Source organism: Lagenorhynchus albirostris, chromosome 14, assembly GCF_949774975.1.
Source record: "Lagenorhynchus albirostris chromosome 14, mLagAlb1.1, whole genome shotgun sequence".
Taxonomy (NCBI): domain Eukaryota; kingdom Metazoa; phylum Chordata; class Mammalia; order Artiodactyla; family Delphinidae; genus Lagenorhynchus; species Lagenorhynchus albirostris.
Genome location: NC_083108.1, coordinates 82,684,952 through 82,701,811, shown reverse-complemented (window position 1 = coordinate 82,701,811; position 16,860 = coordinate 82,684,952). Strand labels below are relative to the sequence as shown.

General features: G+C 62.8%; 1 protein-coding gene across 26 annotated transcripts in view; it reads left to right on the top strand.

The window, feature by feature from the left end:
• NCOR2 (nuclear receptor corepressor 2) overlaps window positions 1–16,860 on the top strand; it is a 223,385-nt gene that overhangs the window by 185,905 nt on the left and 20,620 nt on the right. For 15 of the 26 annotated variants that reach the window (XM_060170645.1, XM_060170652.1, XM_060170641.1 and 12 more), the window contains 10 exons: window positions 37–157; window positions 1,004–1,160; window positions 5,577–5,741; window positions 6,815–6,969; window positions 7,643–7,745; window positions 7,951–8,055; window positions 8,343–8,446; window positions 12,794–12,944; window positions 15,686–15,826; window positions 16,210–16,296. In XM_060170645.1, the coding sequence (XP_060026628.1) occupies window positions 37–157; window positions 1,004–1,160; window positions 5,577–5,741; window positions 6,815–6,969; window positions 7,643–7,745; window positions 7,951–8,055; window positions 8,343–8,446; window positions 12,794–12,944; window positions 15,686–15,826; window positions 16,210–16,296 (1,289 nt within the window). The remainder of the gene's footprint in view (window positions 1–36; window positions 158–1,003; window positions 1,161–5,576; window positions 5,742–6,814; window positions 6,970–7,642; window positions 7,746–7,950; window positions 8,056–8,342; window positions 8,447–12,793; window positions 12,945–15,685; window positions 15,827–16,209; window positions 16,297–16,860) is intronic. The other 11 variants (XM_060170648.1, XM_060170660.1, XM_060170664.1 and 8 more) reach the window with 5 other exon arrangements.

Below are 16,860 nucleotides of genomic sequence, written 5' to 3'. Positions count from 1 at the left end.
GGGAGCCCGTGGGCCTGACGCTAGTCTCCCCCGCAGGCTCCTGTCGCCACGGCCCAGCCTCCTCACTGCGACCAGCGACGCCAGGACCAACGCCTCGCCCCAGAAGCCGCTGGACCTGAAGCAGCTGAAGCAGCGGGCGGCCGCCATCCCCCCGATTGTGAGTCCTGGGCCCCTGCGACCTCCGCCTCCTGTTGGGGGGACGGTAGACCTGGCCGGGCAGGCGGGGCCCCCGCACCTGCAGCCTGGCTCTGCCCGCGTCTCCCGTTCCCTGGGGAAAGCCCCATGGAGACAGGCGCGGAGGCTGGGGGACTGGCGAGGTGTCCGCCCTGGCCTCTCTCCCCAGCCCGCCCGCCGACAGTTCTCCAGGGGCGCCCAGGCCTCGCAGAAAGCTCCCCAGCCCTCTGTCACGGCTCCTTGGAGCGGAGGGCGGCGCCCCGCAGTTACCGAGAGGCCCTTCGCTGGGGGAAGGAGGGGAGCTGGAAGATTCTTCCCCAGGCCCGGCAGGAGGACCCTCAGAGGTGCCCCTTACTCATGATGGCTCAGTCGTGGCCAAAGCCGTCCCTCTCCGAGGAGGTGGGCCGGGCCTTCAAATGCTCTGGTCTGGAAGGCTCTGAGCTGAGCAGGGCTTTCCGAGTGAGGGGCACGAGGTGCGCCAAGCCACGCTGCCCACTCCCCGAGGCCGGGTCCACTCCCATTGGTCAGTTCCGCTCCCTCTGAGACCCCGAGCGATTTGGGGAAGGGGGAGGGGGCTGGTGGGGAGGGAAACGGGGGCTCCCCCATCCACGGCTGGGCGGCTGGGATGGGCGGGCACACCCCCTACACTCTGCGCAAAGCCCTACCCTCCTGGCCCTCAAGCCGCGTGCCCTTGGGCACGTCGCTGCCTCCCCCTGGGCCTCAGTTTCCAGGCTGGTCCCACGCAGGGGGCCTGGAGGGCTTTCCCTGATCTCTGTGACCTGTGGACGGACGGGCTGTGAAGATGCTCACTCCTCCCGGCTTCCCTCAGCAGGTCACCAAAGCCCACGAGCCCCCCCGGGAGGACGCGGCGCCCCCTGTTCCTCCGCCACCGCAGCACGTGCAGCCGGAGAGCGACAGCCCCCAGCAGCCCAGCAGCAGCCCTCGAGGCAAAAGCAGGAGCCCTGTGCCCCCTGCTGAGAAGGAGGGTAAGTGTGTGCTGGGGGCCCAGGGAGTACGGGGGAGGGGGGCAGGTGGGTGGGCGTAAGGGGCCTTTGCGTGTGCGGAGCAGCTCCTGCAGACTCCAGGGCCGCAGGGGCCCGACAGGCCAAGTAAATGAGCGTAACATGGTGGGGCGAGGCAGTGGGGGGGTGGGCACCGGGGCAGTTGGAGACGCCTGTTCTTTCTAAAGTGGGTGCATGTTGGCTTCAGTCAAGAGTCACCATGTGGTAAGACAGGCCTGGGGTGGTTCTTCCAGAGAAGCTAGAAATCCATCTTTTCATGTGAAATCTTCGAATTTCTCAACATTGGCAACTTCTCAAAATTTTCAAAAGCACTGTGCATGTACGAAAACAACGTCTAGGGCTCAGTTTCTGGTTCCATGTGATTCAGTCCACACATGAGCTTCTAGAACCATGAGGCTCAGCTCTGGCTGGCAGCCACTCTGGGGCCTGGGCAGGAAGCACTGCCCCCCTCCAGCTTTCACCCTGACCTTATTCCCGGCCAAGGTCGCTGGGTTCACTGGGGAGCCAGTGAGGTGATTCCCCGAGCAGCTGCGTTGCAGCAACTGCTGGGCGGGCTTTGTTGTCACCAGGTGAAGTGCGAGGTCTGGAGGCAGGTGGGGCGTGGCTTCTCATTCTCTGGATCCTCTGTCTCTGCCCCTCCCCCACCGGACCCAAGAAGTCTCAAGCCTGTGCCCCAAAGGGACACCCGTCCCAGACCAGCCTGGCACGTCTCAGGCACTGGGGGCTGACCCCCCAGAGGCTCCCCCCACGCTGGGCTAGCCCAGGCTCCCCTGCAGGCTGCTCTAGGGGTCTGAGGGCAGCAGGACCCCAGGCCACCCTCCCTGACCGGCGCAGCGCAGGGACAGGTGCGGGCAGCCAGGGCCGCCTGCGTGCCCACCCCCGGCAGCCTCTGGCACGGCGCCCCGCTTTCTCTAGAAAGCCGGGTGGCCCTCGGCCGTGGGCTCCCTGAGGGCGCTACTGTGTGCCGGAGGACAGGGCAGGGCTGTCCCTGAAGGAGGCCGGCTCCACACTTCACAGCGACGGGGCCTGCCAGACACTCCCCCGCTGGTCAGCCCGCCCTGCCGGCCGCCTTCACCTGCTGCAGGAAGTCTCGGATGCCACCCACACGGGTGGGCACGCATCCTGGCTGGCAGACAGGCCAGCTTGTGGCCACGGGGGCCAGGACATTGGCTGGACACCCACGATCGCCAAGCACCGTGCCAGGCAGCGGGGGTTCGGCAGTGGGCAGGACGAAGTCCCTGCTCCGAGGAGTTGCTGCTTTTGCAAGAGGACGTTAAACAGGGGGACACGTAAGGAGGCAAGATGACCTTAGGCTGGTTCATGCCGCGAAAGAGACGAAACAGAATGAGTGACGAGGGGCTCAGGGAAGGGTCTCCGTGAGGAGGAGAAGGCAGTCGTGGGAAGATCGGGGGGAAGGGCGTTCAGGCATAGGGAACAGCACGTGCAAAGGCCCTGGGGTGGGAACAAGCTTGGTGTGTTGGCGGAGCTGCCGGGAGGTCGTGGTGGCTGGGGAGGGGGTAGGATAGGAGGTGGGATAGGGAGATGGGGGACCAGATTGTGTAGGGCCTCGTAGGCCATGGTACTGTGGGGATTTTGTCTTGGGTGCAGAAAAAGCCTTTGCCGGAGGAATTTTCAGGGTGTGTGTGTGTGTGTGTGTGTGTGTGTGTGTGTGTGTGTGTGTGTGTGTGTGTGTGTGTGTGTGTGTGTGTGTGTGTGTGTAGGGGACTGGGGAGAGGTCAGGCAATCTGATTTTTATTTTGGAAAGATCTCTTCTCTCTCTGCCTCTCCAGCCATTGTTGAGGAGAAAGGGCGGCAGGGAGTTGTGGGCAGATGCTTTTCCCGGCCAGCGATGGTGGCAGCCTGGGCTGTGCGGGTGACCATGAAGGGGGGCATTGGGACTTTGTTTCAGAGGCAAACATTGGGACCTGCTGATGAACCCGAGTGTGGGGTTGAAAGCGGAACGTCTGCCTCTTCCTGGGCCCCTGCCAGCCACCCACGCTGGGACCGGGACTCCCCATGGTGGGGCTGGGGTTCGCTGGACGAGAGTGTAGCGTGAGATGTGGGGTCTGGCTCTGGAAGGACATTCCAGGGCTGGGGCACCAGCCCAGGGCGGATAGCTGCGTGGCAGTATCAGGGGCCCAAACAGCCTTGGCCGGCGGCAGGCCTGAGCCGGGCTGGGCCGTACTTGAGTGGCTGGACACCACACAGGGCCAGGCAGGGCCCGCTGGGAGGGGTCACAGGCCCTGTCCTGGGAGAAGGTGAGCCAGCACCTGTGCTTTCTGAGCCTGGCATCCGGCCTGTTGGCACGGCGGAGGGCCGCGCCGTTTCCTGGAATCGCTCCGCACAGGAGCCGGGGCACCTGGCGTCAGGCGCCACGGCCTGCCTTGCAGCTAGCACCCGTACGCACATGCATGAACTTGACACCTCGCACGACCGACCTCTCTGGTCTCTCAGGAGCCTCCCCTGCCGCCTGGCTCCTGTGTGGAGCTGCTCCGCCCGCCCACCCCTCGGGCTCCCTGGGCCCAGCCGGAGGAACAGGTTGTCTCTCCAAGCTCTCGGCCGCCGGCCCATCCTGGCCCGGCCCCAGATTTCCCTTCCAGCACCGGAGGCCACCCCCCGCCCCTGCCCCCTCCCACGGCAGCCGGAGCTGAGCTGAAGAGAGCAGCCCAGGCACGCGCGCGGTCGGGTGGCTGGACGAGCGAGGTCCAGGGCGTGCACGTAATTTCCGGGCCGGGTGCAGGCCCTGGGTGGGGTGGGGGTGGGGGCGCCCCCACTGGGGGTTGGTTGAGCATGAGAATCCCCACCCCGGGTTACTCCCCACATCTGCGGCCCCTCCTGCGGGCTCCCCACGTCAGCAGGCGCACAGGTCCGGGGGGAGCTCAGTCTCCCAGGAGAGAATTGGAGGAAGTGCAGCACGCACGCCTCCTCCCCACCTGCTGTGCCCACAGCAGGCGGCTCTCATGCTGCCAGTGCTCTCCTGCTCGCCTTGCTGCGTCTTCAGAGCCTCCCTCTGTCATCTGGAGGTGGCCCGAGGGATGACACCTGCCTGCCATTCCCATCCCAGGCCCGGCATTCCCACGTTGTAACCAGCTGGCTACTCCCCTGCCCCCCCCCGCCCCCCGTACCCCACCCTCGCCACCATCGGTCCTCTAGCCTGACATCAATTCTCAAGGAAGAGGTTTGGCGCTTAGGACCGATTTCAGCAGAGTGGGTGGCCAGCGGGAGAACACCGTGAAGACGGCCTGGCCTTTGGCCGGGTCTGCGGTTGTGTCCCCAGGCCTGAGAATCCAGGGCCAGTCGTTGCTCCCCTTCCTGTGGTCAGTGTGTGTGGCAAAGGTGAAGGTTACAGCCTGCAGCCCATCTACCTGGGCTCAGAGCTCCCCTTGCTGGCTGTAGGCCTTTGACCAGGTGACTTCACCTCTCTGAGCCTCCGTGTTCCCATCTGCAAATTGGGGATAATCCTCGTCCGTTCCCTGAAGGGTGTTGCGAGGATAACCGAGTCAGTCCACGCAGAGCACTTAGTTGGAGCCCCTGTGGGAGGGCTCCCTCCGCCGTCTGCAGCGTCCGGGAGGTTCAGTGGTCAATTCCTGACTTGGCCAAATGTTTGCTGGTGACCTTAGATAAGTCCGTCGATGTGTCCGTACTCCGGTCCCTCTCAGCACACTGGGCCCGGCTGCTCTCTTTCTCCCGAGCCTGCAAGGAGGCTCGTTGAGTTCACACTTTCGAAACGCCCAGCCCAGCCCCTGGACGTGGGACACGCTCGGCGCATGGGCTGACGTGTGTGCGCCGTCATCCCGGGCATCCGGGCCGTAGCTGTGCTGGCGGGAGCACGTGTACGCGGATCACGGCAAACCGTTCTGACCGCCTTCGTCATCTGAAGAGGTCAGCGAGCCTCTTCTGGAAAGGGCCAGATAGTAAATATTTTAGGTTTTGTGGGCCAGACAGACGGTCTCTGTCGCAACTCCTCAGCTCTGCTGCAGATGATAAATAGACGGGTGGACGTTCCAGCACAAGTGTACACACAGAATCGGGCAGTGGGCAGGCCCCGTGCCACCATCTGCCGCCCCCTGGTTTGGAGGTTTGTCCAGGCCCCTTGCTGACCCGGTGCCGGGCAAATGCCTGTGGGATTCCAGCGCTGGAATCAGGGGCCGCCGAGAAGCCCAGCCCAAGCCTGAGGCACATCCGTGCTTGACAGGACATCACAGGAGTCAGCGTGGTGCCCGGTCTGCAGACTTGGGGGGCTCCATCACTGTTGGCCAGGACCTTCCCCTGGCCGAGGCTGGCGCTGCAAGACACAGGGGGTCTTGTTTGAGCAGGGCAGCCAGGGCTGGGGGCCTGAGGGCTGGCCGAGTGTGGCTGACTGCCTGCCTTGCCCCTCAGCAGAGAAGCCCGTGTTCTTCCCGGCCTTTGCGGCTGAGGGCCAGAAGCTGCCCACGGATCCCTCGTGTTGGACGTCAGGCCTGCCCTTCCCCGTGCCCCCTCGCGAGGTGATCAAGGCCTCTCCGCACGCCCCTGACCCCTTGGCCTTCTCCTACGCCCCGCCTGGTGAGTAGTTCACCCGAGCCCGGCCTCCTTGCCGAGTCAGCCAGCGTGCAGTCATTGGGCGCCAGCTGTGTGCACTGACTCGGAACTGCACGCAGAAGGACCTTAGGGTCCTGGCGGGAGGGATGGTCTGGTCAGTGAAGGGGAAGGGGGCTCCGCTGAGACGTGAGAAACCTACAGGGTTGCAATTGAAGCACCTGGGGCTGGGGGTACCTAAGAGGTGCTTGAGCCGGTTAGGGGCAGGCTGAGAGTGGGAGCTCTGTCTTCCACCATGGACTTCGAGGTAGACGACGGGCAGGTGGAGAGAAAAGCGTGAGGAGGGACGGGCCTGCTTTGATCTACAAATACAGTCAGGCTGGATTCGAGACCCTTCCTGGGCTCTCCAGCCCTGCCAGGCCCCACCAGCAATGAAAGGGGCATAGCCAGGGGCCAGTAAGGGCTGTGATGTCAGCAAAGGCCGTCCTCAGCAGAGCTGATCCTGCAGGATGAGTGGCCAAAAGAGCCAGGAGAAGAACAGGGAAAGACATGCCAGGCAGGGGGAACAGCATGTGCAAAGGTCCAGAGGCAGGAGAGAGCAGGCGAAGCTTGAGACACTGAGTCAGGCTGTCATGGCAGAAGCTTGGTGCCCAGGGAGCCTGGGGAGGCTGTAAGCGCCAGGTCAGGTGAACCTGAAAGCTGTGTCAGAGGCTAAGGCCTTACCCTGGGGGAGCAGTGGGAAGCCATAGGAGGTTCAGAGCAGGGGAGGATGTGAACTAGTGGACTTTGCAAAAAGATCCCTTTGGTTCCTGTGAGAGGAGTGGACTGTTGGAGAGCAACAGGGGAACGGGGAGACCAGTTAAGGAGTCTGGGGGAGAGTTGAGGGGCTTGGCCCAGGGCCTGGGAGGGGGGAGGCGTGGAGGGAGACTTCCCTGGGGTAGTGGTGTCTGAACCAAGGATGCAGACGGCTCATCAGGCAGAGACAGGTGGAGCAGTGGGGGCACGTATGGACGGGCACCCGCCTGGGCAGGACAGGGACGAGGTGGGGAGTGGCCTGGGGGCTCTGCCTCTGACCGCTCCTGGGGCCCTGTGATGGACAGATACGTGCCCTGCAGGTCACCCGCTGCCCCTGGGCCTCCATGACAGCGCCCGGCCCGTCCTACCACGCCCACCCACCATCTCCAACCCGCCGCCCCTCATCTCCTCCACCAAGCACCCCAGCGTCCTTGAGAGGCAAACGGGTGCCCTCTCCCAGGTGAGGTGGGAGGGGCGGCCCCCCAGAAGCACCTGTGCAACCGGGTCCCGGAGAACGCCCCTTCCTCTTTCTGGGGTTTGGTCCCTCCATCTGTAAAGTCGGGGTGGGGGTGATCCCTGGGACGGATGGTGTCGGGGTGGGGGTCGGGCACCCAGGGGGCTGGGTCCAAGCTGGCTGTGCCTGACCCAGGCATCAGGGCCTTGGGAGGTCACTCCACGGGGCATTCAAGAGCATGGGCTCTGCGATCAGACTGTGTGGCCTTCGGCAAGTTACTTAACCTCTCTGTGCCTCAGTTTCCCTTCTGTGAAACAGAAAGTCGCAGGCACTAGACACACAGCCCTGGCACGTGGTGAGCCTCGGTCCACCTGCCCCCTCACCTCTCTGACCTGCCCCCACGTGGCGCAGGGCGGGGGCAAGGCGTATGCTTTGCTCAGACGCTGTGGGTACCATTTCCTTTAAACCAGGTCATGACCGCCACACGGGTGAGGGCACTGAGGCCCAGGAGAGGCAGTGACTCGTTCACAGTTGCTCAGAGGGGCAGCAGAGCCGGAACTGAGGCCCCAGGCCTTGGACCCGGGTGTGATCCTGAGGTTCCCCTCCTCTTGGGCTCTCATAAAAGCGGGTTGAGGCCCTGGTTGAGGCCTCTGTGACCCCACGGCCTCTGCTCCCACAGGGCATGTCTGTGCAGCTCCACGTCCCGTACTCAGAGCATGCCAAGGCCCCCGTGGGCCCCATCACCATGGGGCTGCCGCTCACCATGGACCCCAAGAAGCTGGGTAAGGATGTAGGGCCCCCCAACCTCGATGGCCCAGGCTTGGCTCCCACTGTTTGCGTTGGGGGCTTGAGGGAGGGCAGTTCACCCTAAGGGACTCTGGCCCGCGTGTGGCGGGGGGGTCCCTCAGCCCCGGACAGGGCAGGGAGGCGGCCGTCCTTCTGAATCCCTGCCCAGAGGCTCGGCTCACTGCTCGCGCCCCTCTCCAGCGCCCTTCAGCGGAGTGAAGCAGGAACAGCTGTCCCCACGGGGCCAGGCTGGGCCACCGGAGAGCCTGGGGGTGCCTGCCGCTCAGGAGACGTCCGTGCTGAGAGGTGAGGGCGTGCGAGCTAGGCTCACCCCCGGCGGCTGCCCCTCCCTCCCTGGGAGGGTCGAGGCAGGAATGGGACCCTTTACCCAAAACCTGCTAAGAAGCTTCAGCTCCCAGAGGGTCCAGCAGCCTCTCTTCGCAGGTGTCTACTTTGCCATTTAGGGGCGGGGGACCCTCTGCGCTGAGACACCGGAGGTGGGGGGGACTTGCAGGTCTCGGGGGCTCTGGGACTGGGGCCTGGGGAGGGGCACCTAAGGGACACCCCTTCAGCCCGTGTCTCATGTCTTCCAGGGACGTCTCTGGGCTCGGTTCCAGGAGGGAGCATCACCAAGGGCATCCCCAGCGCGCGGGTGCCTTCCGAGAGCCCCATCACGTACCGCGGCTCCATCACCCATGTAGGTGTCCTGGGGCCGTGGCATGAGGGACCAGGGTGGCACTAGCAGGCCGTGTCTCCAGACGTGGCCCTGCCTGTGGACAAAACAGTGGGCAACCCGCCCACTCCCCCCAGCGTCTCTGCTCAGCGTCTGCCTCAGTAGATGGGGTGGCTTCGTGGGGGTGCCCACCCAGCTCTGGGAGCCTGGGAGCCAGGCATTTTAGGTGCTGAGCAAAACACAAAACTCAAGGGCCCCAAGGAGCTGGGAGGGTAGCAGAAGGAAGCAGACAGGTAAAAACTGAGCAGGTGATTTCAGAGTAGCCAGTGCTTTGTGTTGAGTAAAACACTGCGATTGAGAATGGCTGGGGCTGCCGAGGCCGCAGAGACAGGTGAGCCGGGGAGGCCTCTCAGAGGTGTGAGCCCTGCGGGAATCTCAGGGATCGGCATTCCGGGCCCAGGGACCAGCACGCGCAAAGGCGGAGAGGTGGAGGGTCCCTGGTGTGCGCCAGGTCCAGCAAGTGTCCGCGGTGCCTGGAGCAGCGAGCAGGAGGCGTTCGGGTCAGCCAAGTTTTGGGGGCCGGTGAGGGAGTCTGCACATCCCCCGCCTTCAAGGGGGTGAGTGGACAGACGCTCCTGCAGCTCAGCTGAGCCCGCCCACACCACTGGGGCTCCCGCTGTGCTGCCGTAACCCTCGCTTTTGTGACTTCAGTCCTGGATGACAGAGGTTTCCTCTGGTGCCAGCCTTGGCCTCGTGGTGTTGACAGGCTGACGGCTGGAGTTGGCGTCCTGGCCACGTCCAGCTCCGCAGAAAGTGTGGGATCAGCTGGTGACATCTGTCCCATCCAGGGGTTTGCAGAGGGACCACTCTGCCCCTCCGGTGTCGGGACTGGGGGTTCAGAACTGAGCTCGGGGGTCCTAGTGTACACAGGGCCTGTTTAACCCTCTCCTTCCTCCCTGGCTGGTGGACCACAGAGGGCGGTCCCCCCACTTCCTGGGGTCCTTAGCTCCTAGGGCTTTCTTTTCCTTCCCTTCCACCCGCTCCAGACAAGATGGTTTACGTTAGCACAGGATCCAGGTCAGCCCATTTTACAGATGAGAAGACCGAAGCCCAGAGATTAAACCCAAGGTCGTGTAGCCAGGAAGCAGGGGGCCCGGTGTGTTGTGCCAGCTGTGCCAGAGGAAGGGGAGCCTGGACACGCGCGCACGCGCACGCACGCACGCACGCACACGCACGCACGCGCGCGCACGCACGCACGCACACACGCACGCGCACGCACACGCGCGCACACACGCACGCACACACGCACGCGCACGCACACGCGCGCACACACGCACGCACACACGCACACGCACACGCGCGCACACGCGCACACGCACACGCGCGCACACACGCACGCACACACGCGCACACACACGCACACGCGCACACACGCACGCACACGCACACACGCGCACACGCGCACACGCGCACACGCACACACGCACACGCACACACGCACACACGCACGCACACACGCACGCACACACGCACACGCACGCACGCACACACGCGCACACGCACGCACGCACACGCACGCACACGCGCGCACGCGCACACACGCACGCACGCGCACGCACACACGCGCACACACGCACACACGCACGCGCGCGCACACGCGCACGCACACACGCGCACACACACGCACACGCACACGCGCGCACACGCGCACACACGCACACGCACACGCGCGCACACGCGCACACGCACACGCGCGCACACGCGCACGCACACACGCGCGCACACACGCACACGCACACGCGCGCACACGCGCACACACGCACACGCACACGCGCGCACACGCACGCACGCACACACGCACGCGCACGCACACACGCGCACACGCACGCGCACGCACACACGCACGCGCGCGCACGCACACGCACGCGCACGCACGCGCACACACACGCACACACGCGCGCACACGCACGCACGCACACGCACGCACACGCGCACACACGCACGCACGCGCACGCACACACGCACACACACGCACGCGCGCACGCACACGCGCGCACACACACGCACACACGCACGCGCGCACACGCACGCACACGCACACACACGCACGCACACACGCACACGCGCACACGCACGCGCACACACACGCGCACACGCACGCGCACACGCACGCACGCACACACGCGCACACGCACGCACACACGCACGCACACACACGCACGCACACGCGCACACGCACACGCGCACACGCACACGCATGTGCAACCCCCCCCAACACACACGCACGTGAATGGTGGAATTCAGGCCACAGGCTCCCGTAGGAAGGTGTCTTTGGCTCCAGGGGCCGCAGATCACACCACAGAGGAGAGGCCCTGATGCTTCATGTTCCTCTAAAACCTGTTGGTCTTGAAATCATGAGCTTAAGAAGGCAGCTGCGCAGGTACCTGGGGCCACAGCCGGGCCGCAGACACTCAGGTCCCAGCCCCACCACATGCTGACTCAGGCAGGGGGCCGACGCTCCCTGACTCAGTCTTCCCTTTGCTAGAAGTGTCTCTTGCTGAGTCATCCTCACAGAGGTGTTAGGGATTAAAGGCTCCCGGGCATCCGTCGGCCTCCAGTTTCAGGTGGCCGCAGCCCAAGCCGTGTGGGTCACTCACAGCCTTGCGATTGTTTCTGGCAGCTGCCAGATGTGTGCGGGTCAGGCTTCCCCACAGCCTCACTCCCAGGTGATGAAATCCGGTCATGGGACACACACAGGCTCACACACACACACAAACTCAGGAGCACACGGATACACACACATACACAAACTCACACACACACAGACTTACAGTGGGTGGGCTTCTATCCGCTGCCCCTGGAGGAGCCTTTCCTGCTGGGATGTTGCCGGCTCCCCGGCCGTGTGCTCTCCTGATGAGAGAGGTGGCTTCCCGCCCCTGGATTATCTATCACCCGGACTAAAGCCCGTTTATTCTGCACTGTTTGTGCACAAGCCTTCTGAAGTGTGGCCAAGGGGTCCCATCTAGGGCGTCTGCTTTGAGACGTCGGGAGACCCGTCCGGATTCAGGGCATCTTGCGTTTCCCTTGCTCGCAGACCAGGATCTGGGATGAAAGCCCGGGGTGCCAGTCGCTGCCCTTACCCCACAGAAGGGTGTTTCTTGGCAGAGAAGCTCCCGGGGGAGACTCAGAGCGCACCAGCCTAGGGCTTGGCACGCAGTTGGAGCTGCATGTCTCAGTCAGCCCTTGGAATCGTAGAAAGAGAAGAGAGACGTTTGATTGGGGACAGCTTGTCTGTGACGGGTGCCTTTGAGAACCGTATACAGAGATTGTCTCCGTTTTGTAGATGTACAGGCTGAGGCTCAGAGAGGCAGAGTGACTTGACAGAGGTCATACAGCAACTTGTTGGTAAAGCTGCTGTTTGCCCTCCAGCAGTCTGACTCCAGATCCATATTCTGACCCCCCACTCGTGTTCGTGAAAGTCGCCCAAGGCGGGACACTACCCCACGTGGCTGTCTTCTCTCTGCCTGAATACAACCCCCAACAGGGAGCTCACTCCCTCTAAGGCACAGGGAGCTCACTCCCTCTAAGGCACTGGTTTCTTGATCAGGGATCATTTTGCCTCCCAGGGGACGCTGGGCAATGTCTAGGAACATTTGTGATTGTCACATCTAGGGGGGAGCAGATTGGGGGTCACATGCACTACCGGCATCTAGTGGGTAGAGCCCCGGGGAAGGGCTGCTGAATGTCCTACGGTGCCCAGTTGGCCCCCACCTCAAAGAATCATCTGGCCCTCAGGTCACAGTGCCGAGGTTGAGAAACCCTGGGTTAGAGCTAAGATATCTGGTGTCCTGCCCGGATTTGAGTCCCCATTCTGGTTTTGGGAATGACATGTGGTCACAGGCACGTGGCTGACATCCCAGCGTCCAGGCTCTGAGAAAGGAAAATCCATATAGTACAGGTTGCAACACAGACTCCAGGGCCAGACTGCCTGGGTTCCAGTCCCGGCTCTGCCCCTCGTTAGCCAGGGGACCCTGGGCGAGGTCACCTTGCCTCTTGGCGCCTCAGTTTCCCCATCTGAACTAGGCACGATAGTACCTGACTTAGGGTGATTTCCAGGGTTAAATGAGTCAATGTAGAGAAAGTGATCAGCACTTATTATTAACGTTACTGATGCTTTGTTCTGCGTGATTGTGTTCCGGCGGGCTCTGCCCTTTTGAAGCACTACGTGCATGAACACGTGTGCACTGGCGGACACACATGTACCTGTGTGTGGATTTGGAAGGTGCACACGTACGCATGCTGGGTCGTGTCTGGCGAGCGTGGGGGTCCCCGGCCGGAGCCCGCGGGCACTCACCCTCTCCGCACCCCCAGGGCACTCCAGCCGACGTCCTGTACAAGGGCACCATCACCAGGATCATCGGTGAGGACAGCCCAAGCCGCCTGGACCGCAGCCGGGAGGACGGCCTGCCCAAGGGCCACGTCATCTACGAGGGCAAGAAGGGCCACGTGCTGTCCTACGAGGGTGAGTCCCGTCGTCCGTCAACGGCTGTCAGGAGCTGGTGGGCGGGCAGGGGCTGGCCCGGCCCTCCCATCCTTGGGCATCTTTTTTTTTTTTTTTTTTTTTTTTTTTTTTGTGGTACGCGGGCCTCTCACTGCCGTGGCCTCTCCCGTTGCGGAGCACAGGCTCCGGACACGCAGGCTCAGTGGCCATGGCTCACGGGCCCAGCTGCTCCGCGGCATGTGGGATCTTCCCGGACCGGGGCACGAACCCGTGTCCCCTGCATCGGCAGGCAGACTCCCAACCACTGCGCCACTGGGCATCTTTGATGCCCGGGAAGGACCCTCTAGGTGAGAGGACCAGTGGTGACCTGGAGGTGGTTGGTCATGTGGTCACTTGGTATTTACTGGGGGCCACCCATATGCTGGGGGCCCAGCGGATGAAGCCCCCTCACAGAGCTCTCAGGACGCCCGCCCAGGATGCAAATGGGATGTCACCTTGTTAATCTTGAGTCTTGGAAACCTGCCCACATCCAGTGTGGCTTGCCCACCAAACCCCAGACTTTGGTGTTTCTGGAGTTGGTCAGGAGAGAAGGGTCCAGAAAACATGGTTGGGGTTAAAGGGTAGCCAGATGTTTTCAGAAAACGAATCTAGGGGAGTGTGTTACCCTCCTGTCAGCTTCGTGTGGTTGAGAGCCAGGGTGAAGGAGTGTCTTCCCATTTTACGGATGTGGGAGCTGAGGTGCAGTGATGTCCAGTAGTCCTTCTGTGTGTCCACCCTCCTGGCCCCTCAAGAGAAAAGGAGGCCTGGGACTTGGGGAGCAGGGGCGGGCGTGTTTGGCCTATTGAGGTGGGTTCACAGGGAGGCAAGGCTGGGGTGACAACAGGAAGGAGGTGACCTCCCCATCCCTGCAGGTATGTAAGCCAGCAGCAGGTAAGGATTGGCTTTAGCTGTCTCCACCTCTGCCTGGTTCTTTACAATTTAGGAAGCAAACTTGTGGCCAGCCTTGCTAGACGTGTAGTAGGGGAACAGGCCCAGGCAGAAGAAGCCCAGGCTCACTCCCCCAGGCCTCTGGCCCAGCGCTCCTGGCAAACGCCGTGCTCTCTAATTGACACCACGTGGGTGGCAGGAAGGGGCGATGACCAGAGTGACGCGCCACCCCCTTGAGCCCTGGGCCCCCACTTCAGTGCCCCTCACTCCTCTCACCCTCTCTGTTCCCCAACCAGGGAGCCCTGCCTGGAAGGAGTTAAGGAAGTAAAGGGCTGGGCTGGGAATTTCCTGGCAGCCTCGGGCACCCAGGGGCGCAGAGATAAAAGCTGCTAATGGGCGCCCCTCTCAGCAGCCGGCAGCTGTAGGGCTGCAAACTGCTTCTCCTCTGGCGGCGGTGGGCGCGTTTTCCTCTCCCTCCGCCTCCGCCTCCGCCTGGCCTGACTGCCCTCCCGCCCCCCAGGTCCTGGGAAGCAGAGGTGGTACTGTGGGGCTTAGGCACTTGCCTCTCTCTGCTGCCAAGTGGTGGAGACAGTCTTGGGGACAGGGTGTCAGCTGCGTCTTCTGTGCCAACCTCGGTGTCCGACTCAGGGCCCTGGGGGATGGTCAGGGGCCCTGGAAGGGCAGAGGGAGAGGCTGGCAGTCGAGGTGTTGTGAGCAGAGCCCTGGGTGGCATCTCAGCTCCGGCCTCCAGATCAGTTCTTGAGCCCCTACAGGCCTAAGTTTGTCATCTGCAGAATGGGTGTAAATCAAGGCTTTCAATTTCTCACGTGCTTCCTGGGAACAGCGAGGGCCGCAGGCCGGATGGAAGGCAGTAGGGGCCGGGGAGGACCCGGAGAGTAATGGCTGTGTCTACAGGGGCCCCGCCTCTGTCCTCCGATAGCTGACTGTCGCCCTGTCACGAGTGTGAGCTCGCTGGCCAGACTTCTGATCTCTCTGTTTTCATCTGAAATCTCTCCGTGTTTAAACGTCAGCAATTCATTTTGAGCAAAAAGGAGCAGCACCGCCGTCTATCCTCTGGCCGCCAGCTTGCAGCCCCTGGAGTAGCTCACGCCCTGAGGATCCCGTGGGGTCACGATCGGAAATCCTGGGAGAGCGAGCGTGCCCTTTATCCCAAGGGGCAGGCACGGGGCTCTCGGGAACTTGCTTCTGATACCCCGGGACGCAGCCATCCTTGGAAGGAGAGGCCCACTCGAGGAGCCCCCAGCCTGATGGGCGAGACCGAGGCTTGGGCTCCTCCGGGCTTGCCTCCTGGCTGCTCAGCCCCTCTGCCTGTCGGGGGCCCACGTGCCAGCCTGAGGAGCTCGCCCTTTGGGCTCAGCCTGGCTTGGCGAGGCCGCCTCTGCTGTGGACACTCCTCGTCCCCTCCCTCCCCCCCCCGCAGACACACACTCTCCCCACGTGGACACCAATGCACATAGTTTATTCCATGTGGCCTCACTTTGTTCTCAGTGGCCAGGTGTGCACACACACACACTCTCACACATGTGCACACACACAAGTGGTTGTGGTAACCCTGCACGTTCACACTCGGCTGGTGCATCTTTGCTCCCGTGCACGTGGTTACACATGTTCACGTCACACGTCGGCTCCCACGAGTGGCCGTGTTTGTGCAGAGTCACATACCCGCGCGTGGTCAAAGGCACACACCTCCCTGCCAGCAGAACCGCAGGCTGTTGCCTCCTGCCCACTGGGCCCGGCCGGTTTGCTGGTACTGGGCCCAGTGCACACAGGTGCTCTGGGGCTGCCCCTCATCGTGAGATCGGTCTGGTTTCCAGGTGGCATGTCCGTGTCCCAGTGCTCCAAGGAGGACGGCAGGAGCAGCTCAGGACCTCCCCACGAGACGGCCGCCCCCAAGCGCACCTATGACATGATGGAGGGCCGTGTCAGCAGGGCCATCTCCTCAGCCAGCATCGAAGGTGTGTGCCCTGCCCAGCTCCCTACTCCAGGGGGCACAGAAGGGCCAGGGGAGGGCCTAGGACCTGCCCCAGGGGCTTCCCTACTTGCTGGGTGAAGGAAAGGGAGAGAATTTCTCTTTCTCAGCTCCCCCTGGAGGGAGGAGATGGGATGGTTGGCCCTACTTTACAGATAGGAAAACTGAGGCAGGGTTTTTCTGAAGCTCCACCTGGAGGTAGCACAGGGCCCGAGAAGTGGTCCTATGCCGCCACCACTATCATCGTGGGGACTGACACTAAGTGGCTGGAGGGGCCCGCTGCTGGGAGGGGGCGCTGGAGACCCCGGCTCGTCTGCCAAGGCCGGCTCGGGGAGCCACGAGGTGATGCTCTTGCTCTCCCCCTCCCAGGTCTCATGGGCCGCGCCATCCCGCCTGAGCGACACAGCCCCCACCATCTCAAAGAACAGCACCACGTCCGAGGTTCCATCACGCAAGGTACTCTGCCCTCTGCTCCCCAGGTGTCCCCACAGGCCCGGCCACCACGCCCTCGTGGCAGCTACAACAAGCCCTTGGGTTTACAGTCAGGGTGGGCGGGGGAGGGAAGGCATACCGGAGTGCCATGGGTGCCCAGGTATGTGGAAAGGCATGTAACACACGTGTACGTGACAGGTATGTGTGCAGGTTGAAAGGCAGGGCAAGGCATTCCTTATGTATTTGAAAACAAAAAGAGAAGCAAGATACTACCCATCACCCTCAACTCTGTAGACGTCATTTATTCAGCATCTGCTGTGCTCTGCGCTTGGTGCTACCCACCCAAGTGCTCTCTGTATCTTATCTTATGGAACAGACTCCAAGAAGAACATACAGTTGGTGGGAGGATCAAAGAGGTCAGATACCCTGCCCGGGTTCTCCTGGCTGGTCAGTGGCAAACCAGCTACTGAGAGCCCCATTCTATGCATCTTATCTATGTTATCTCACTGAATGTTCATGACTTGGTGAGGGGTTTCAGTTACTACTCCCATTCTATATGTGAAGAAATTGAGGCTCAGAGAGGGCAAG